General features: G+C 40.0%; 2 protein-coding genes across 3 annotated transcripts in view; one reads left to right on the top strand and one right to left on the bottom strand.

Annotated features, from left to right (window-relative positions):
* Positions 1–2,477: 2,477 nt before the first annotated feature.
* Positions 2,478–3,954, bottom strand: LOC147567039 (F-box/kelch-repeat protein At3g06240-like). The gene has a single exon (XM_086656674.1). It carries the CDS (start codon positions 3,741–3,743, stop codon positions 2,478–2,480), a length of 1,266 nt encoding a protein of 421 aa, XP_086512800.1. The 5' UTR covers positions 3,744–3,954.
* Positions 3,955–7,375: 3,421 nt separating this feature from the next.
* Positions 7,376–22,266, top strand: part of LOC147567038 (uncharacterized) — a 28,729-nt gene continuing 13,838 nt past the window's right edge. Inside the window, exons 1-2 of one of the 2 annotated variants that reach the window (XM_086653659.1) lie at positions 8,121–8,423; positions 8,486–8,698. The gene's annotated coding sequence lies outside the window, so the exon portion shown is untranslated. Of the gene's footprint in view, positions 7,874–8,120; positions 8,424–8,485; positions 8,699–22,266 lie in introns of those variants that run through there. The other variant, XM_086653658.1, reaches the window with a different exon arrangement.

Raw genomic sequence — 22,266 nt, 5'->3', positions numbered from 1 at the left:
GTTAACAAAACAAACAATTTACTAGAAACGACATGTATAATGGAATAAATTATGCATACTGTTTGTTAAACTTCATAATGTGTTAGAAGACAAACATAACGTTAGTTCGAATCACAAGGTCACTGTTATGTGAAAAAATATGTATAATGTGCAATAAATTACATATAATTTTTGGAACATTTATTGTACTATAAACGGCAACTGTTTTGTGAAAAAAGTACGCGTAAAGTACATGTACTTTATATCCAGCGAAAACAATGAATCTGAATATACCGCAAATCTGAGTCCGTCAGTGAAGATGAATCTGATCTGAAAAAAACTTCAGTAATGATTAAACGAAAATCTTAAGATACATACCACGAAAATTGAAAGATATAGAACATACCTAGATTCAATAAAACATTAAATATGATATAAAGATCAAAGATTTCATTATTGATATTAAAATTTTAGAGAGAGAGAGAGAAGTTTAGACTTCCATTTCAGATCTATCAAAGATGGAAATATATATTATGAGAAAGATCTACAATTGAATCGTTTTTTCAGAAATAATACATAACAATTTGATACAGTTTAAAAAATTAATTATTAGATCTTAAAAATGAATCTAAATACAAAACAGTAATATCAAATACATGAAAACAAAACGAAATCTTACAAATGAATGTTCTCATTATGATTTTAGCAAAAATAATTACCTTCAAGAATTGATCTTCGATAAGTTTAATGGAGATGAATGTAGAGTTCTGATGTTAATAGTGGTTAAACAACTAGGTTAATGTTCTTGAAAATGAGATATACTATATTACGGTTACATATTAGATTTGTTAATATTTCTTTCTTTATAATTCTGATTGGAGAGAGAAAGATGGAGACAATTAAGGAAATGATATATACATGATTATTTTGGAAAAACACGGTTACAAAATATATGGAAAGGTTATAATAGGTATTAATAATGATTAAATATTATAGAGATTTGATATTTCTCTCGAGATGAATACAAATGGACTAGATCTCTTTTATGATGATTAATTTGGTTTTTAAATCCTTTTTAGGATTATAGAGGATTAAATCTCCTATTAAGACCCTATTTTTGGTCTATAGACTCAAAAATAAGTTTAGGAATTATGCTATTTTAATATTTCCAATAATTGGAAAGGTTCATATTTGAGTCCAAGTTATTTAGGCAGTTGCAGTATTTAATTATTTAGAAAGTCTAATTCAAGTCTATCTAGGAAAGTCCAGAATCCTATAAAAGGATATCTAGTTTGTCTATTATTCTCAGATTGAGAGAAAACCCCCATTGAAGTTTTTAATAAAGTTAAGTATTTAGAGTTATTTGATCTTTATTTTCATTGTTCTTATTTAATTATTCGTATCTTTTAATTCCGCTGCGTTTCTACATCAATAATCGTGCGGACCCCCTAATTTTGAGCTTGAATGGCACACCTCCTTCGAATTCGACCTTCCTGTTGACTTGACGCGCGTTGACCCGCTGAACTTCTAGTTTTCTCTTGATTCATTAACCTCAGTCAACATATGACCACTTTTTGGATCATCACAAAGTCTTGCAAAGGTTCGCAAGCCATTGTGACCTTGTTTGTAATGCTTTGTAGACCATCGCAGAACCTTTACAAGGCATTGCAAAGAATTTGCGAACTAATGAAATTTTATTTTAGGTTAGGTCATCTTGCTTTTTCAAACTCTTATATGATGAACAACAACCTAAACAAGATTTTGAGAATTCCAAGAATACCTTGTTGGTGATTTTGAGAATCGACAATTTCACCTATATCAGAAAATAAAAATCAACGATCTCCTTAATTATTTGTTTTCTTCGTTCAATTTTAGAGATAGGGAGAGAGAAAAATAGTTTCAGATTTAGAGAGAGAGGTAGATTGATTCTCAATGTTATTTTTGTGTTTTCATTATGGTAGATAATTTTAAGAAATGTCATATGGAATTTTTTTTTTTAACAAAGAGAATTTATTCTTTTGAGAGATTAGGCCAAATTTCCAATAAAATCGATTTCACATTAAGAGAGGGGAATGTTCCTCAATTGACATATTTGAGATGGTTTCACGTTAGCTTTAGACTTGTTCTGAAATCTCAAAAATATGGGCTTTATCCAAGCCTTATAGATGACAAGCCCGTTTAGCTCATTTTTCCGATTTTTATAAAAATAAAAAACAAACATATGAAATTTGAATAGGGCAACAATTCAGATTTTAGATCTATATTTTGTTAAGAAACAAACACAACCTTAGAAACATGTGAGAAAGTTATTGTAACGCACTATTTTTGGTGAGACATATATGTTGGCAATGAAAAAACAGTTATTGACTTGTATATTTATATGGCATAAACATTAAAGAAACATCTAAACCACAAAAAAGGATAACATGAGTTCATGCCACAGGAAAAAAAACATGGAATGCTGTTACAAGATAATAGCATCCCCAACACTTGTGTCCTTATGAAAAATCACCTCCTTTTCGCCTTCGATATCTTCCAGAACATTTCTTTTCTTCACAAAGTTTCATATTATTTCCCAAGTAAGTATGAGAGTTGAGAGAAACTAGGCTATCCACGTAAGTCGTTTCAGCTTCCTTATCAAAAGTACTATGCACTTTAACGAGTCTACCTTTTTGAGGCTCTCCATCAGACGAAACTAACATATATAACCCGTCTTCAGGATAACTATCTTCATAAATATCACCTCCATGAATATCCAATAAGATTTCTCCATTCTTTGATAATTCTATAGGATTCGAGTGATAAACATTTGTGGGTGAGGTAATAAACATTTTAGTCCAAGATTCAACCACTCCATACTCTTTCATCTCCCAGAATTCGATGCCATCCTTATTAAGATTTTTGAGTAAGCAAAGGCTTCCTCTCAACGCACTTACATTGGTCAGGAACAGCTCAGCTGAATAGCTATAGTTAGCAGGTAATGGTAACTCATTGAATATCTCTTTGACAATGTCGAAAGAAATTATGGACGTGTAAGGTTCGAGAAACCAATGAAAAGATCCATTCAAAACCACAGGGATGTGATCATTCCAGTCAAACTGAAAATCATATGGAATAACGGATGGATTGGTTCGCCATGAATTTGATCCTAAAGTATAGACTTGCACTTTAGAAACCTTAAGTGGATATAATGACACAAAAGTTATCAATTTGTAGTCATCAATCACATGATCGTAACCAAAACAATATAAGCATGAAGTTTCTTCACCTAGTAATGGTGGCGATGGAATTTCCTTGTATTCAGTAGTAGAGGGATTGAAAAGAATAGGATACTCGAAACAACATGTATTTACTATGCAAATCAAGCCATTACAAGAACCAACAATTTTAGCATCCGGAAACAGCTTAATGATCACCTCTTGTTGATCAAAACAGAACGATGGATCATAAGCAATTGAGTAAAATTCGCCATTTAGTCTGGAATTAGTCAGCAATAGATTAAATTTGTCGTTTTGGATAGAGTAATCTAGTTGGATCTTAATAAAATTAGGGTTTGTGATTAGGTCAAACCAAAATTTAGATACACATCTGAACCGAACTAGAGATTTCACAGGACATCTCAAGAGGATGTTGAAGATGATATCTTCTGGCAGGATTATCATGGCTCTCGCCTCGCTGCTACGAAGAAACCAGCACTTCAACCGTCTCACAAAAGCTTTTAAGATAGTATTCGTAGTGGATATGTTTTTCGGTTGCAGCTCCATAGATAGAATATAAATAGATATTTATAGAAGGTCAAGAAGAACTTACAGATACAAACCTTACTTGATCATAGATATATAGGAGAAGATTTAAAAATAGTACTCGTAGTGGTATTGATATACTAGAAGAATCTGTTTTGTTGTTACCGATGGAGATTGTGTTTCTTATTTCTTAGTCTTATTCTGAAATCAAGTTTGATTTTGAGATGGCATATGCTTTCGTGGGGAACGATTTAGGGAGCTCGATGGAAAGTAGTATGAGAGAGATGAAGTAGTACAAACAGTACTTATTTTTTTGAAATCTAATAACTTCACTGATATAGACACCCAATAATATGTGGGTTAATTTGATAACAGAATTTCAGTAGGATTAGGAAACCCTACCCACACCGCCACACGTAGTGTTTGTTTGTGGGTTAATTTGATATAGACACCCAATAATATGTGGTGTTCCATGTTGACCCTTTTTGCCAAAATATTACTGATATAAACCCCAGTTTCTAGTGTTCTCATAAATTAAGTGGTGTATACGCCATTGGCACATGCCAAACTTGATGGAATTACCCATCTCCACATGCCACACTTGATGGCTCATTATAGTCTTACTTTTTTTTAGACAACGGTAAACATCGTATTATTTATATAACAAGAGTTTACAGAAGGGAAAACAAAGTTACAACAAAGGAGATAAAAGCTGAAAGATACAACTTAAAATTAATTCTCCTCAATGTAACCCTCTTGGTTGTACGATAAGCCGTCGGACTAACTATGTAGTATCTAGTAGTCCAACCATCATTCACAAGAGGATATGAAGCAACAGAACTCAACGGATAAATAATCAGCAAAGTTTGGGTCCATTGCAACTCATCCATAGTCGAGCATGAGATCCCACGAAAACAGCCCATCTCCATAAGACTTCAAAACTGATCTATCCATACATGTCCCAAAAACACAAAAACGAACAACTCCCATGTAGGGTGATATAGGAAATTATCATCTTCGGAGAAGATATATAAATTCCAGATTTCGGAATCATGAGACTCCAAGGTTACCCTCCAGACTTCTCTCGATAGAGAAATAATACCGAAATGTCTACCAAAGGAAGAAAATTTGGATACCTGGTATTTAGGGTCACTGATCAAATTCAAGTCGAAAGACTGGAGTGAACCAGTTAAAAGAAGTAGCATGGCTACTAAAGGTGGAGAGAGTGTTACTAGATTTGTATTCCATGACAAGTAAAGAACATTTCAATTTCGAGAGCAATTAAAGAGATGTATCCCTTTCCCGAAGAGAAGCAATCAGCTCTAATAGTATCTTGGTAGGTAGAACTAAACAATCTACCAGGGTCGAATGGTCTGCCCAACACGAATAAGACCCACGCTCGAGAAGAAATTCCTTGATCAAAAGAATGCCCGAAATAGTGACTCATATAGGCCAAAAGGCAAGTAAGTGAGTTGGGCCCAGAACATATCGCCAAGTCCATTAAGTTGTAATAATCGACCAAAGTGGGAGAGCAAGTGTAAGCACACGTGTAGGGACGCGTGTAGCATTCAGAAGGAACAAGCTCTACACAGGAGACATGTGCTATGTCTTCTACAGTTGGCCGGAAACTACGAAGGCAATCGGAATCGCTGAACTCGACGACGACAAGGAAATCATGAACAAAAACTTCGAACAAACCCAAAAAGAAAAATTCATCTACTACCATCCTAACAAGGTTAACATATCATGACTGAGAAAGAAGGGTGAGAGAGTAACAAAGAATCTTCTGGAGAACAAACCAGGAAGATGAGGAAGAACACAAAGAGATAAGAGAGTATTCTTAGAAATTTATACACTAGATCCTGAAATAAGTTGGCTCAGACAAGTCTAGATAGTAATATTAAGCATAAGAGATGAGATCAATAAGAAGCTTTAGAAGAAATCCTCTTAAAGGCTGGGCGAGCCATTTCCTCCTGTCAAAAGATCAAGGCACAGAAGTCACTGCTATTCAACTTGAAACAGAACAAGATCTAGATAATAGTGAAGTTATAAAACGATTTTTGGGGAAGATGAGGCAGAAACCATACAGAAGAGGCACCTTTCCTTCGTCGATTGCTTTCAAAGTTTGATTATCCAGCAAGAAACAATCTAGATCTACTTTCCCTCTCTACAAGTTAGAGAGACAAAGTCTCATTATAGTCTTACTTTTAACTTAAATAATGTTTGGAATAATTCCAACATTCCAATGTAATGTAGCAACTCAATTGTATCTCAATTCGGTTAAATTAAATTAAATTTTTTTTGTCAAAAAAAAAATCTATCCAAACCCATATGTCACATCTCCAGTGATGATAAAAATAGTAGTTTCTGACGGAAAAAGAAACTTATATCTCAAACAAACATTATTTAGGAAAAATTGGGCTAGCAAGACAAAATAGGCCATGAAATGAGAGCACAGTCCGCGGATGCCAGAGTATTAGCGACAGGTCCACAGCGTCAGAGAGAGAGACAAAATTTCGGAAACAACTTTCGAGATTTCAAATATTACGATTGCCATTGAAAAATGCCCGAGATATCTGAAAATTTCTGAAAACAAGTTTGACGCACCTCTCATCAAATCTTGTACTTTCCACGAACTCATAGAATTAGCATTACAAAATTTGCCGTTTACGACATTCTCTCTCTACTCTTTCCATAATTATTTATTATATTTTTCTCCTACACATATTTCTCTCTCCAATCTCAACTAATTTCTTTCTCTTTAGAATTACTTTACTGTTTCTTTCCCTCTACAATTTCTATTTTCTCTCAAATTTTTAACCAATTTCGAATTTTTCTCTTCAACTTTTAACTAATTTCGAATTTCTCTCTCCATATATTTTTTTCCTTTTTAAACATATTTACTCTCTCCAATCTAAACTACTTTCATTCTCTCAAACTTTCTCTCCTTATATAATGGCAGATTTTTTCCAAACATCTTGTAGTGTAAATATAATTATGTCCTTCTCTCAAACATTATCTCCTTATATAACGGAATATTATAGGGCATTCTGATGAGACATGAAACAGTCTCATTTGAATCTCTTAACTCGGGTTAGTTAGTCCAGTTCGAGCGGTTACTCTGATTATTTGTTTGATTTTCTTTCTCAGGTCTCATTTACGGAGTTCGATGCGAAAACATTGTGATAAAGACATACTTGAGGGGCATTTTAGTCATTTTAAGGACAAGGGTATTCTGGTCAATATTAGTGCTCATGTGAAAGTAGAGTCCAAGACGAGTCGAACGGAGAAAACGGAGGTTAAATCGGAGTCCGGATGAGATAATTATATTGGGTCAAAGATTTGGTCAAAATTCGATCAACTTAGGGCTTTTCACAGACACGTGGCATTGGTTTGACGGATCAGATAACGTACGGGATAATTTCGGGCATAGTAGGGGGGACGCGAGGTTCTTTATGGGACGGGATCAGGTGCATCACGACCCCGGTAATCCTCGCAAAGATCTGACGGACAGGAAGAGAGACCGCGTGGATCAGCCATCTCGGTCAGTGGTCTTATTGCACTTCATTACTCCGCGAAGCACGGAATCGCAGCCAACTACAACCCGTGACCACTCTGGTTGTCCTTCTCCTTTCTCTCTTATCTTCTCACTCAAATTTAGAAACTATATAGAGAGAGAAAGAACCGAGACAGAGATGGAGATTTTTGTTTAAACAAAGAAGGAAAGTAGAGAGATAAAGCCCGAGAGAGAACTTATGGAAAGAATCAGAAATGGAAGGAATCAGAAAGGAATATTTTTAAAAGAATAGAAAGTTGGAGAGAGAGAGAAGGAAATAAATCATCTTCATCTCGGTTTAGAGAGAGAAAACCGAGATCATTCTTTCTCTACATAAACTGAAGAGGGAGCCACGGTTATATCATCTTATCTCGGCTGGGACTAAAAATCATCTCATCTTGGGTGGAGATCATTCTCTCTAGCTCAATCAACACAGAAATATCAGAGAGATAGAGAGAGATAAAGGATCACTCGGCTGGGGAGAAACAGTAAGCAACGATCACCATCATCACCTATCCTTCTTCTTCTTCTCCTGTAATTTTTCCTTTTTGTGAGAGAAAGAAAAGATCAATAGTGAGAGGAAGAGAGATTTGTAGTGAGGGAAAGAGAGTAACAGAGATGTTTGATTGAGTTGTTATGAATCATTCTTGAAGAAGCTTCAGTTAAAATCAATTTTGATCATATTACTTATGTTTGAATAATCATCATAATCACTGTTCTTCATCTCGGGTTAGACAGAAACAAAGGTAGAGAGAGAGAGATTGGTTATTCCTCTTATCTCGGCTGAGAGATAGAACAATAGAGAGAGAGAGAAGAAAAGTTGTATCTCAGCTGAGAGATAGAACAGTAGAGAGAGAGAGAAGTTTTTTTTAACTCTAACCATTATAATCTTTTTTTCTTTTAATCTCTTTGTTTGTGAGAGATAGAGAGATTACAGAGAGAGAGACTAAGAATAGAGAGATAAAACAGAAAGTTTAGAGAGAGGAAGAGAGTTAAGGAAGTTGAGAAAATAATTTTCTCAGAGAGGAAAATATTTCCGGGAAGACGAGAAAATCGTTTTCCCTAGGGGTGCGTTTGGCAGAATTCCCTGAAAATCAGAAGGAAATCACTTCCTTAGGCTCTGTTTGGTTCTAAAATAGCGAAAAGTTAAGTTTTCTTCTCCCTCTCTTTACTTTATTTTCCAATATTTTTATATAATGTCTATGAGTAATTAATTCTCTATCTAGGGTTTTAGATGAAGTTCTTCATAAGTAATTTTATCGATATGATTTATTAATATTTTTATTGCTTTTCATGATAAAATCTTCCGGATTTTTAGACCATTCATGGACTAGAATCTGAGTTATATATAAAATTCGCTAATTAAATCCAAATAAATTGTCGTTAGAATTGTTAGGAGAACGGATTCAGAAAACCCTAGGCTCTCCCCCATTTGAGTTAAGGGCCCGGATTGCTCTGCTAGAGAAGGCCGTGGCGAATGGCGGAGGACCCTCAACTAGGGATGGACCAAGGGTCAAGGTGCCTGAGCCTGAGAGCTTTACTGGAGTTCGGAATGCCAAAGAGGTTGACAACTTCATATGGCATATGGAGCAGTACTTCAAGGCTATCTACCGTGAGGACCCAGAATCCATGGTGAGCACAACAGCCATGAACCTGAAGGGAGATGCCTTAACATGGTGGCGACGCAAATCGGGCGAAATCGAGAAGGGACTCTGCAGGATGGACTCTTGGGAAGACTTCAAAAAGGAGTTCAAAGCACAATTCTTCCCAGAGAATGTTGAGTATCGGGCTCGAGACAAGCTGATGAATCTCAAGCATACAGGTAGCACCACTGACTATGTCAAACAATTCAATGCCCTTGTGCTTGATAAAACTCACATGACCGATGAAGACCGACTTTACTTCTTTCTCCATGGTCTCAAACCCTGGGCTGCAACTGAGTTACGAAGAAGAGGGGTTGAAGACCTACCCACTGCCCTTTGTACTGTAGAGAAGCTTGATGACTATACATATAGGTCTGACCAAAGTACCAAGACCAAACCATCTAAGGCCAACCAGGGCAAAAGTGGGGGAGAAAGCAAGCAACCACCGAGGGACACCCGTAGAGATGCCCCTAAGGAAGGTCAGAAAGGTCCAAGGGACTGGAAGGGCAAATGGAAAACGACAGACCGACCAAAGAAATGCTTCCTATGCTCAGGAGATCACATCTCCTTCGACTGTCCCATAAGAGCTAAGCTCAATTCTCTTCTGGCTGAACCTGGTGAGAGTCAAGAAGAGCCACACATGGGTTCCATTAGTCTCAATGCCCTCAAGGGAACCCAACCCACCAAACCCAGGAAAGGGAGGAGCCTTATGTATGTCGACATCCTACTTGGTGGAAAAGCTACTAGGGCCATGACCGATTGTGGAGCCACAGATAACTTCATTGTCCCAGATGAGGCTAGGAGATTGGGACTCAAGTATGAAAGAGACGCGAGTAAGATGAAGGCTGTGAACTCGCCTCCTAAGACCGTGCATGGAGTAGCACGAAATGTATCACTAAAGATTGGCACTTGGAGTGGTACTGTGGACTTCATGGTAGCAGACATGAATGACTTCAAGGTTGTCCTTGGGTTGGATTTCATGGAGCATGCCAAAGCAACCATCAGCCCTTACTTGAACGTTGTAAGCATCCATGATGAGAAGTCACCATGTATGGTACCTGCTGTTCGGGCAAAGGCAACGGGAGGATCTCTTTCAGCTATACAGCTTAGCAGGGGACTTGCCAAAGGAGAAGAGACATTCCTTGCCACACTTAAAGAGGAACCTGATGGGGCTGAAGGACCAGCCCCTACTGATGTTCAAGTTGTCCTTGACGAGTACAAGGACATTATGCCAGATGAGCTGCCAAAGAAGCTTCCACCAAGGAGAGAGGTGGACCATGAGATCGAGTTGGAGCCGGGGTCCAAGCCGCCTGCCTTGGCCCCTTACAGGATCGCACCTCCTGAGTTGGCAGAGTTGAGGAAGCAACTCAGGGAGCTACTTGACGCAGAATTTATCCAGCCTTCCAAATCACCTTATGGGGGCGCCAGTGCTCTTTCAGAAGAAACACGATGGGAGTTTACGTCTATGCATCGACTACCGGGCACTGAACAAGGTGACAGTAAAAAACAAATATCCTATCCCACGGGTGGAGGACTTGTTTGATCAATTAGGTGGTGCAAGGATCTTTTCGAAGCTGGACTTGAGGTCAGGCTACTACCAGGTACGAATAGCCGAAGGAGATGAGCCCAAGACCACTTGTGTCACCAGGTATGGAGCTTATGAATTCCTAGTTATGCCCTTTGGTTTAACAAATGCTCCTGCCACATTCTGCACCCTCATGAACAAGGTATTCCATCCTTACTTAGACAAATTCGTAGTTGTTTACCTTGATGATATAGTAATATACAGTCATACCATGGAGGAACACCTCAAGCACCTACGAATTGTCTTTCAAGTACTAAGGGAGAACTCTCTCTATGTCAAAAGAGAGAAGGGTTCCTTTGCTTCCACCAAGGTTGCCTTCCTTGGTCATTGGATAGGAGAAGGGAGAATATGGATGGATGAAAAGAAAATACAAGCCATTCAAGGTTGGGAGGAGCCAACCAAAGTGACCCAACTAAGGTCCTTCTTGGGGCTTGTTAACTATTACCGGCGGTTCATCGAGGGATATTCCAAAAGAGCTGCCCCACCCACTGATCTTCTAAAGAAGAACCAAGCTTGGTTGTGGACTGATAAATGCCAAGCTGCCTTTGATGATCTAAAGCAAGCTGTTATGAAAGAGCCCGTACTTAGCTTGCCAGATCATACTAGACCTTACGAGGTTTATACAGATGCTTCTGACTTTGCTATTGGAGGTGTTCTTATGCAGGATGGTCATCCCATTGCTTATGAAAGTCCGAAGCTTAACGATACGGAGCGGTGCTACACGGTCCAAGAAAAAGAGATGACAGCTGTGGTGCACTGCTTAAGGACATGGAGGCACTATCTTCTGGGCAACTTCTTCACAGTGTACACTGACAATGTTGCCACAAGCTACTTCCAGACCTAGAAGAAACTAAGTCCTAAGCAAGCAAGGTGGCAAGACTTTCTGGCAGAGTTCGACATGAAGATGGAATATAAGCCAGGCCACACCAACCATGTTGCTGATGCACTAAGTCGAAAGGCAGAGATAGCATCCTCAAGGCTTTGTGCAATAGTCAGCCAACCCGATACTTTATACCTGGACCGGATACGGGAGGGACTTCAACACGACTCCCATGCACAGAAGCTAATGCGGGCCGCTCGTGAAAGGAAGACCAAGAAGTTCTGGGTGGATAATGGTCTTCTCTTTGCAAAAAGGAACAAGCTTTATGTGCCAAAGTACGGGGATCTCCGTCGGACACTCCTAAGGGAATGTCATGATACCAGATGGGCAGGACATCCAGGCCAGAGGAGGACTATGGCATTGCTCGAGCTGAGATACTATTGGCCAAAGATGATGGAGGATGTGGAATCCTATGTGAGAACCTGCCTCATATGCCAGCAAGATAAAGTGGAGGAGAAGGAGGCAGCAGGACTATTGGAGCCACTTCTTATAGCAGAGAAGCCTTGGGCAAGTGTCTCTTTGGACTTCATTTCTACCTTACCCAAATTTGATGGGTTAGGTTCCATACTTGTGGTTGTTGACAGTTTCACCAAGTATTCTACCTTCATCGCTGCACCTACCGACTGCACTGCCGAACAAGCCGCAAGGTTATTTGTGAAGCATGTAGTCAAGTATTGGGGTATACCAGCCAACATTGTTAGTGATCGGGACCCAAGGTTCACTGGCAAATTTTGGACGGAGATATTCAAGTTACTTGGGTCGGAGCTATCTTTCTCTACGAGCTTCCATCCTCAGACAGATGGGCAGACGGAACGATTCAATACACTCTTAGAGCTATACTTAAGGCACTTCGTCACAGCCAACCAAAGGAATTGGGTGGAGCTCCTAGACATTGCCCAGTTTTGCTATAATCTGCAGAAGAGTGAATCGACTGGGCATAGTCCTTTTGAGTTGGCTATAGGCCAACAACCACTCACCCCACTTACTCTTGCAGGTGGGTATAAGGGTGAAAGCCCGACAGCCTTTCAGGTTGCCAAAGGATGGCAAGAGGAGCTTGACGTTGACAGATCTTACTTAGAGAAGGCCGCCAAGAAGATGAAGAAATACGCTAATCAAAAGAGGCGTCCTTTGGAGTTTTAGGTTGGAGACTTGGTGATGCTCAAGTTCAACCAAAATCAGTTCAAGTCCCTTCGAAGGGTGCACAAGAGGCTGATCAGGAGGTATGAGGGACCATTCCCCATACTTAAGAAGGTCGGGAAGGCATCTTACAGGTTGGAACTTCCAGCACATCTCAAAATCCATCCCGTCTTTCATGTAAGCTGCCTCAAGCCTTATCATGCGGATCCAGAAGATGCAACCAGGGCCCAGAGCAGCAGAGCACCTGTGACAATGACTACCTCCTTTGACAAAGAGGTAGAAAGCATCGAGTCCCATCGGCGGGTTTCCAGAGCAGGACGCGTCTATAAGGAGTACTTAGTGCGATGGAAGGGGCTACCAGACAGTGAAGCAAGCTGGGAGCATGAAGACACCTTATGGCAACATAAGGATCTTATCGCCAAGTACCATGAGGAGACCGCAACGAGGACGTCTGCGGCTTAAGTGGGGGAGAATGTCACAGCCCACATGATTGGAGCACAAAACAGCAGCTAAGTGGGCCGGACAGCAGCTACCAGAGAGCACCACAACAGCCCAGACAGCTGATGTGGCGTGAAAAAGCCACATTTAGGTCACTTAACTTTGATTAGTTAGTTCTTTTCGAGTTGTATTTCTAATTATTTATGTGTTTTTCATGTTAGGTACCTATTTTGGAGTTAGACATGAACATCGGAATAAAGGGAACGAATCGTCACTATCATTTCATGTGCCAAAAACGAGAGAAAAAGACTTCAAGCAAATCAAATGACAAGACGAGTTAATGACGAGTCCGACGGTGAAAACGGAATTCAATTCGGAGTTTGGACGGGGAAGATGTGAAAGATAGAAGCTAAGGTCTTTTCTTGAAGGCACCCCCCCCCCCTTTGGTTCTAAATGTAGAGACAAGATGAAGGCACTCGCTTGGTTTCTAAACCAACCCCAAAGCCCACACAAGCCCAAAGAAGATGACAAGGAAAAATCTTGGAGGCACCTTCTTTATGGTTCAAAGTAAAGTCTGAGTCAAAGTCAAACATTGACTAGGGTTTTGAGTCAAAAAGAAAGGATCACAAGTAGTAAAGAAAAAGACTATTGATCATCTTCTTCACCAAGCTAAAGTTAGAGGGAATAGACTAGGGTTTTCTAGGGTTTTGGTAGTTTTTGAGTTTAGAGCTAAAGGTTGAAGAGGGAAAAGAGAGAGGAGGAGGACTGCCGGCCAAGCTTAGGCCGGCCAACACTCAAGGCCGGCCAAGCTTGGCCGGCTTAAGAGCAACAGCTCGGGATGCAACACGGGAGGCCGGAACACCAAAGAAGACGCTCGGGATAGCTATTGAAGTGCACGAACAGCTGCTGGCTCGGAACTGCTGCAAGACGGGACGGAGCTCGGGGTTGCACAATACCAGCACGAACAGCAGCTCCGGTCCTTCCTCAGCACGATGCAAGCTTCTGTGTTCTTCATCTTCTTTGCTCGGATCTTCAAGGTCGCGGCTGCAAGCTGCTCGGGACTTCAAGGGAACATGCACGGGACGCGTGGAGCTGCTAGGGACAGCTCGGGACAGGGTGTTATAGCCGGATTTCATATTATTTGGCCGGATTTGTTCTCAAATTTTGGCCGGATTTTCAAAGGTTTTCCGGTCACTCTCTTGGCCGGAAAACTTAGGGCTTCTACTCCCCTCATCATTGGCTTGCTTCCCCTTGTGTTTGATTTGGTTTTTGGTTGAAATTTCTTAGAGAGATAAAGCTTGGTGAAGCTTTAATGGTGGTGGGTTTTAAATGAAGAAGATGAGTCTGGTTGCTAAGGGGAGATCTGATTTTTGCTCGGGGAGACCCATTATGCACTGTTAAGGGGAAATCCAGAAATTTGCTAAGGGGAGATCGGCTGAACCTTAACTACTCAAATTCTCCGACGAACCTAGCCTCGAACCACATCGAAAAAGGGGGATTTCTCATCATCTTCTTTTCATTTATTACTTATTCACCATGTTAGCTAAATCAAGTGTGTCGTTAATGAGATGAAATGCGATGAATTTGTGATTGTGTTTGTGATAATTTAATGTGTTTGATAATAAATTGATGTTCTCTTATTTCGATTACTTGTTTCAATCGTTTTTCATGTGTCTTATCAAGTACTTCGCATAGTTAATCAATTAGGCAATGTGATCGATGATTCGGTTTTGTTCGTTTAGGAAGTTTATTTGACTAAGTATTATCTCCGGACATACGTAGTGCTTATGAACATCCACTTTAGGAATCGAGACTAGGTTTGTATCAATCCATTCGATTAGACCGTACATAGTTGTAGGTTCACCACATCGGATTCCCGGACCTCGACACTTCTCTCACTTGTTGTTCCCGACTCTTGTTCCTCCGACACTTCTCTCGAATCTCTCTCGCCCGTTTACTTTATTGTTTAGTTTTACTTGCTTTAATTGTTTTCTTTATTGTTTATTCAATCAAAACCCTCGTTTACCTTTGTTCTTTTCCTTTTTAGTCTAAGTTAGCTTGTAATATCTAGACCGAGGGATAAGACCCTTCGATATCCAAACTACCAACTTATCCTTGGATCGACTCCGGTTTTACCGGTTACTACTTGATACCTCCGCTTGGGTGTGCAACCTTTTCGGGTGCATCAAGTTTTTGGCGCCGCTGCCGGGGATAGGTCTATTAGTTTGAATATCGTTTGTCGTGTTTTTCATTAGTTTGGTGTTATTTGTTTACTTAGACGTTTTTTTTTTGTTTGTTTTCGTAGTTTCTTCTTAATTTTTTTGAATTTCTCTAAGGTACTCATCCAAGGAGCTCTAAAGGACGAAAGTTAACAAGTTTGGGGATATAAAGGGAGACACAAGAAAAGGGAAGAGGACCAAATTGTGGTAACAAACGCCACCTCTAGTATCGTTCCTTAACCTTTACCTATTTGAGCGGCTTAAGTGCATTTGCATCTTGTCTATTATTGATAGTAGTTGAATTGAAAACTTGTGATTGCTTGCATTTTGCTTTAATTGTGCTTCAATGGATGTTTATGGGAATGATAGTTGGAATGATGGGTATAAGGTTCATCGACCACTTAGAAGTCTTAGAGACTACCGTGAACCTAATATGGCTAGCATACCTTCATGCATCATATTTCCGAGTTATGAGTGTAATTTAGACATAGACCCTGAGATTATTCCATTACTTCCTATATTTCGAGGCCTAGAGAATGAAGATCCATATTTTCATTTGAGAGAGTTCGATGAGATTTGCTCGATACTCTCAATCAATGGAGTACTTGAGGAAGTCGCTAAGCTCAAACTATTTCCATTATCATTGAAAGAAAAGTCGAAGATATGGTTTCATTCTCTAAGGCCTAGGACTATAAGAAGTTGGGATGAGATGACTAGGGCGTTTTTGAAAAAGTTTTTCCCAATCCATCGAACCAACACCTTAAGAAGAGAAATTATGAATTTTGAGCAACACAAAGAGGAGACCTTCTTTGGGTGTTGGGAGAGATTTAAAGACCTCCTTCTCGCATGTCCACATCATAACTATGAAATATGGAGGGTCATCGGGTTCTTTTACAATGGTTTGACCTCCAAAATGATACACTTCGTGGAAGTGATGTGCAACGGAGAGTTTATGAGTAAAAGTCCTAATGAGGCTTGGGAGTATCTCGACCTCTTAGCGGAGAAGGCCCAAGATTGGGACACACTCTTTAAGAGTGACGGAGATATAGCCGAAGGAAACCATTACTCAAAAGGAGGCATATGGTTTTTAAAGGAGAATGGGGAAGTAGAAGATAAAATTGCATACATGGTTCGGAAAGAATTCATAGATATGCATGATGATGATTTAGCGATTCATAGTGTCTGTAGCATTTGTGCAAGTCGAGAACACCTAGCGAGTAAATGCCCTACTATTTCTCTTTGTCGAGATGTCTCGCTAGGGTGCACAAATGTCGTAAACACTCATATGAAGCCTGTAGGTTCGAGGAGTGATGTCTTTACCAATGATTATGAGAATCTTCAAGAGCCCTTAGTTAGTTCTTATGCGTCTCATCACGAGAGGACTCTTGAAGATGTTTCGAAATCATTTTATGAGGCAGAAACTCAGATTAGCCAAAACACCTTGCACGCCCTTAAAGAGATGGAGGAAAAATTAAAAGACATCGAGAAAAGGGTTTCACAACCCCAAACTCCAACAGATCTCAAGGGTACAGGTGAGGGTAATACACCTAGTGCTAATGTTAAGTCCAACTTCATTCTTGGAAGTGATGAAATGATTAGATTGGATACTCCTATGAAGGTAGGCATACCCGAGGATCTTACAAATTCCGAGAGAGGAGATGGACATAACGAGGTTTTAAAGTCGAAATCTGAGTCTGAACTAGTTGATGAACCTCATTCCACTTTTCATAAACAATTGTTCCCTACTCGTGATATGAATATGCTTGCATTGATAGTTAAGAGGGACAATACTACTAGTGCTCAGGAGAATCATAACGACATGACTAATTTTTTACCTGAGACCTTTGTAGCTAGTAAAAATGGACGAGATGTGGATGCCCTCTTGAGCGGGGCTATAGATTTCCCTAAGGACACATATGATATCGAGACAAGAATAGTGTTTAAAGGATTGGTTGAACCCTCACTTAAGGAAACTTCTGACTTAGTCTCGAGCCTTATGGGCAACCCCTTAGGTTTTAGTTCGACATCTCAACCAATATCTCATACATATGTAGATCCTTTTAGTGAAATGCATGTTTTCCCTGTTATTATATCAAACTTTGTTGCATTGTCATCATCCAAGTTTGGGGATTACCTCTTATTTTTTACCGTCTCACTTATGTACCAATGTCATTACATTGTTGTGAGACGGTTCTTACCGGTTACATCTTTTCTTTGGGAGGACCCCCAAATCTTTCGTCTTTTGTTATATGATTGGTTGGTCTATTGAGGTGGGACCTTGATGTTTGTGGGTAGCATCTCTGAAAAGCCTCCACGAGACAAAACTCGTGCTCTCGTGCATACGAGAAACTAAAAGGCTAGTTGCATAGCTTGATGCAATCGAGTGATCCCGCGTGAGTGGTCATTTTTATATGGTCATGTTTATGTTTCATTCTTATTCTATTATTGATGTGTTAGGAGCGTTTCTCAATTTGTATACTTTTGGGACGTGGTTCGTTCCAAGTTTGGGGATGGCGTTGGGCTCATCATCAACTTGGAACTCGAATACACAAATCTTGGTAGTATTATCTTTTATCTCCTTCGGCTATGGTAATATCCTTCCACTCTTCTCTTTAACTTATTGTACCTCTTATATTTTAGTGAACATATGCTTAGAACATTGAGGACAATGTTAGTTTTAAGTTTGGGGATGGGGATACGACCTTTTGGTCGCATGACATCATGACCTTAGATTTCAAAAGACACGAGGGTTCAACAAATTGACCAAATTTGAAAATTTTTGGGTAGATTTGGTATGACTCTAGTGGTATTTTTAAGTATGTTGATACATGTGGTTCTTTCTTGATAAACCTTATGCATGCTCTTAGCCTTTTCATGAATGTTAAGTCCTTTGGTGTTGGTGTCTTATCATGTGAGTAGCATCTTAAGGAAGAAGAAACACTTCTAAGTGACCTAAAATAGTCATTAGTGGAGACTTCAACCCATGTGAGATATCTGAGCCTTTCTATTGCTTTTGAGTGTACTCTTCCGCGCTAACTCCGAGTAGAATGAAGAGCTACTCAACTTCGCAACTTTCAAAAGAGCTTAGACGATCTCATGAGCTCAACTTCCTTAGCCACTAGGAGTGACATCAGGATAGCGAATAAACCTTACTCTTGTAGTCCATGAAACCCGATAATGGTGTCAACTTTAGGGAAACGGATACTCCACCATCCATTCATCATACTACTCTCGAGAATGAAGGCATGAGAAGTAAAGAAGAAAGAATGTGAAAGCAAAATGTGAAAGTAAAGGTGATTTGTTGAGAATACTAGTTGTATTTTTATTTTGGTGTTTGGATATGTGTGCAAAAAAATAAAAGAAAAAGTGAAAAAGAAAGAAAAAAAGAAAAAGAGAAAAGGAAGGAAAAAAAAGGAAAAAAACAAAAGAAAAAAAAGAAAGTTTGGTTATATGTGTTATTTTGTGTTTGTGTAAGTGTTATGAAAATAAAGTATTCAATGCAAGAAGTTAAGTTTAAAAGTTGTTTGAGTGTTCTTTTATCGTTGAAGGCGTCGACATTCTCGGGATTTCATCATCTTCCATTCCATCACTTGTATCCGTTGACCTTTAGGAGACATTATTAGAGGGTAGAGTGGGTGAGAAGGGTGAGTGAGCTTCCCCATTCCGTTAGTGGTTATTTCCATTCCTAAGAGATCATTTCGTTTTAGAACTTGATATCCTCATTTAATTTTTGTATGTGTTGAGTTTACTTTATTCCATGCTCACACATGAGAGTGAACCATTACAATTCGATTTTGAGTGATTTCATGTTTAAGAGCGTATGACCGTGAGGCTAAAGTCGAGGCGAAATGTGCTATGATAGGAAACAAGGTTTTGTAACTTTAGCCTTGGATGATACTCATGATGATGAGACATTTGCACTTGAGTATGAAACTATTAGTGAGGAGACTCTTAGCATGCTTTTGTGTTTATTGGTTTGGTTCATATGCTTGACATACTTAAGTCTCTCACTTGTTGATCATCACCTTATTTGCATCGATAGTTGAACCCTTATGTCTCTTGGAAATCTAGAACTTTGTGGGTGTATTCACTGGAAACCCTCACGAGACAAAACTCGTCCTTTAGGGGTAACCTAAGGGTTTAAAGGCTTGTTGCATACGCTAAATGCAACCGGGAGTCCTCCGAAAGTGAGCTAGGTTTACTTTATTGTCTTGTTTTGTTTGTTTGCTCGAGGACTAGCAAATTCTAAGTTTGGGGATGTTGATGTGGCGTGAAAAAGCCACATTTAGGTCACTTAACTTTGATTAGTTAGTTCTTTTCGAGTTGTATTTCTAATTATTTATGTGTTTTTCATGTTAGGTACCTATTTTGGAGTTAGACATGAACATCGGAATAAAGGGAACGAATCGTCACTATCATTTCATGTGCCAAAAACGAGAGAAAAAGACTTCAAGCAAATCAAATGACAAGACGAGTTAATGACGAGTCCGACGGTGAAAACGGAATTCAATTCGGAGTTTGGACGGGGAAGATGTGAAAGATAGAAGCTAAGGTCTTTTCTTGAAGGCACCCCCCCCCCCCCCCCCCCCCCCCCTTTGGTTCTAAATGTAGAGACAAGATGAAGGCACTCGCTTGGTTTCTAAACCAACCCCAAAGCCCACACAAGCCCAAAGAAGATGACAAGGAAAAATCTTGGAGGCACCTTCTTTATGGTTCAAAGTAAAGTCTGAGTCAAAGTCAAACATTGACTAGGGTTTTGAGTCAAAAAGAAAGGATCACAAGTAGTAAAGAAAAAGACTATTGATCATCTTCTTCACCAAGCTAAAGTTAGAGGTCTCATCAAAAAAAAAAAAGCTAAAGTTAGAGGGAATAGACTAGGGTTTTCTAGGGTTTTGGTAGTTTTTGAGTTTAGAGCTAAAGGTTGAAGAGGGAAAAGAGAGAGGAGGAGGACTGCCGGCCAAGCTTAGGCCGGCCAACACTCAAGGCCGGCCAAGCTTGGCCGGCTTAAGAGCAACAGCTCGGGATGCAACACGGGAGGCCGGAACACCAAAGAAGACGCTCGGGATAGCTATTGAAGTGCACGAACAGCTGCTGGCTCGGAACTGCTGCAAGACGGGACGGAGCTCGGGGTTGCACAATACCAGCACGAACAGCAGCTCCGGTCCTTCCTCAGCACGATGCAAGCTTCTGTGTTCTTCATCTTCTTTGCTCGGATCTTCAAGGTCGCGGCTGCAAGCTGCTCGGGACTTCAAGGGAACATGCACGGGACGCGTGGAGCTGCTAGGGACAGCTCGGGACAGGGTGTTATAGCCGGATTTCATATTATTTGGCCGGATTTGTTCTCAAATTTTGGCCGGATTTTCAAAGGTTTTCCGGTCACTCTCTTGGCCGGAAAACTTAGGGCTTCTACTCCCCTCATCATTGGCTTGCTTCCCCTTGTGTTTGATTTGGTTTTTGGTTGAAATTTCTTAGAGAGATAAAGCTTGGTGAAGCTTTAATGGTGGTGGGTTTTAAATGAAGAAGATGAGTCTGGTTGCTAAGGGGAGATCTGATTTTTGCTCGGGGAGACCCATTATGCACTGTTAAGGGGAAATCCAGAAATTTGCTAAGGGGAGATCGGCTGAACCTTAACTACTCAAATTCTCCGACGAACCTAGCCTCGAACCACATCGAAAAAGGGGGATTTCTCATCATCTTCTTTTCATTTATTACTTATTCACCATGTTAGCTAAATCAAGTGTGTCGTTAATGAGATGAAATGCGATGAATTTGTGATTGTGTTTGTGATAATTTAATGTGTTTGATAATAAATTGATGTTCTCTTATTTCGATTACTTGTTTCAATCGTTTTTCATGTGTCTTATCAAGTACTTCGCATAGTTAATCAATTAGGCAATGTGATCGATGATTCGGTTTTGTTCGTTTAGGAAGTTTATTTGACTAAGTATTATCTCCGGACATACGTAGTGCTTATGAACATCCACTTTAGGAATCGAGACTAGGTTTGTATCAATCCATTCGATTAGACCGTACATAGTTGTAGGTTCACCACATCGGATTCCCGGACCTCGACACTTCTCTCACTTGTTGTTCCCGACTCTTGTTCCTCCGACACTTCTCTCGAATCTCTCTCGCCCGTTTACTTTATTGTTTAGTTTTACTTGCTTTAATTGTTTTCTTTATTGTTTATTCAATCAAAACCCTCGTTTACCTTTGTTCTTTTCCTTTTTAGTCTAAGTTAGCTTGTAATATCTAGACCGAGGGATAAGACCCTTCGATATCCAAACTACCAACTTATCCTTGGATCGACTCCGGTTTTACCGGTTACTACTTGATACCTCCGCTTGGGTGTGCAACCTTTTCGGGTGCATCAACAGCAGCTTCCTTAGCAGCCCAAACAGCACACATGTTCCGGGCTGCATTGTACATAGTTGGAGCATCTCTTTGGCCCAGCCCAAGAAGAATTCTAGAGATGGCATGGAGATATTTTGGGAGAGAGTTTTCTAGAGATACTTGGAGCCCAAGTAATCTAGAGATTTACATAGCCATTAGATTGGTTACATGTGGGTAAATCCCAACCATCCATTGTATATAGGAACTAGTATAAATAGGGGATCACCCCTCATTTGTAAAGCATCCAAGTAAGGATTCAAAGCAATAGTGTGAGAGTTGAGTGACTTGGGAAACGTGCCCAAAAGCCTTCTTGTATATAAAGAGTTCTTAGTAATAAAGATCAAAGTTCTCTTTAGTTGGTGCACACTTTGGAAGCTTATCTTTCTTGGGTCTTTGCCTATTTAGTCAAGGTTACTTAGGCATTTGGGAAGGTTACGGCTTAGACTTATACTTAGGAGGAAGCTAAGTCAAGTGCCGCACGATGCGTTTGGAAGCTTCCAGACGCACCTCGGATGCGACTGGCGCGTCCGGATGCGTCTGGGACGTGTCCGGAGCGCCCAGACGTGTCTAGGACGCATCTGGACGCGTCTAGGACGCATCTGGACGCGTCCAAAGGGCATCCAAAGATGGATGCCCATGCCGTCCCACCCGAGACGCGTCTAGGATGCGTCTTATGCACCAAACTCCACTAGG

Source organism: Eschscholzia californica, unplaced genomic scaffold (genome assembly GCF_041429995.1).
Source record: "Eschscholzia californica isolate CP2 unplaced genomic scaffold, dmEscCali1.0.p SCAF_1, whole genome shotgun sequence".
In the NCBI taxonomy this organism is placed as follows: Eukaryota; Viridiplantae; Streptophyta; class Magnoliopsida; order Ranunculales; family Papaveraceae; genus Eschscholzia; species Eschscholzia californica.
Note: the sequence above shows the minus strand (reverse complement) of the source record. Positions and strands in the feature narration are given on the sequence as shown.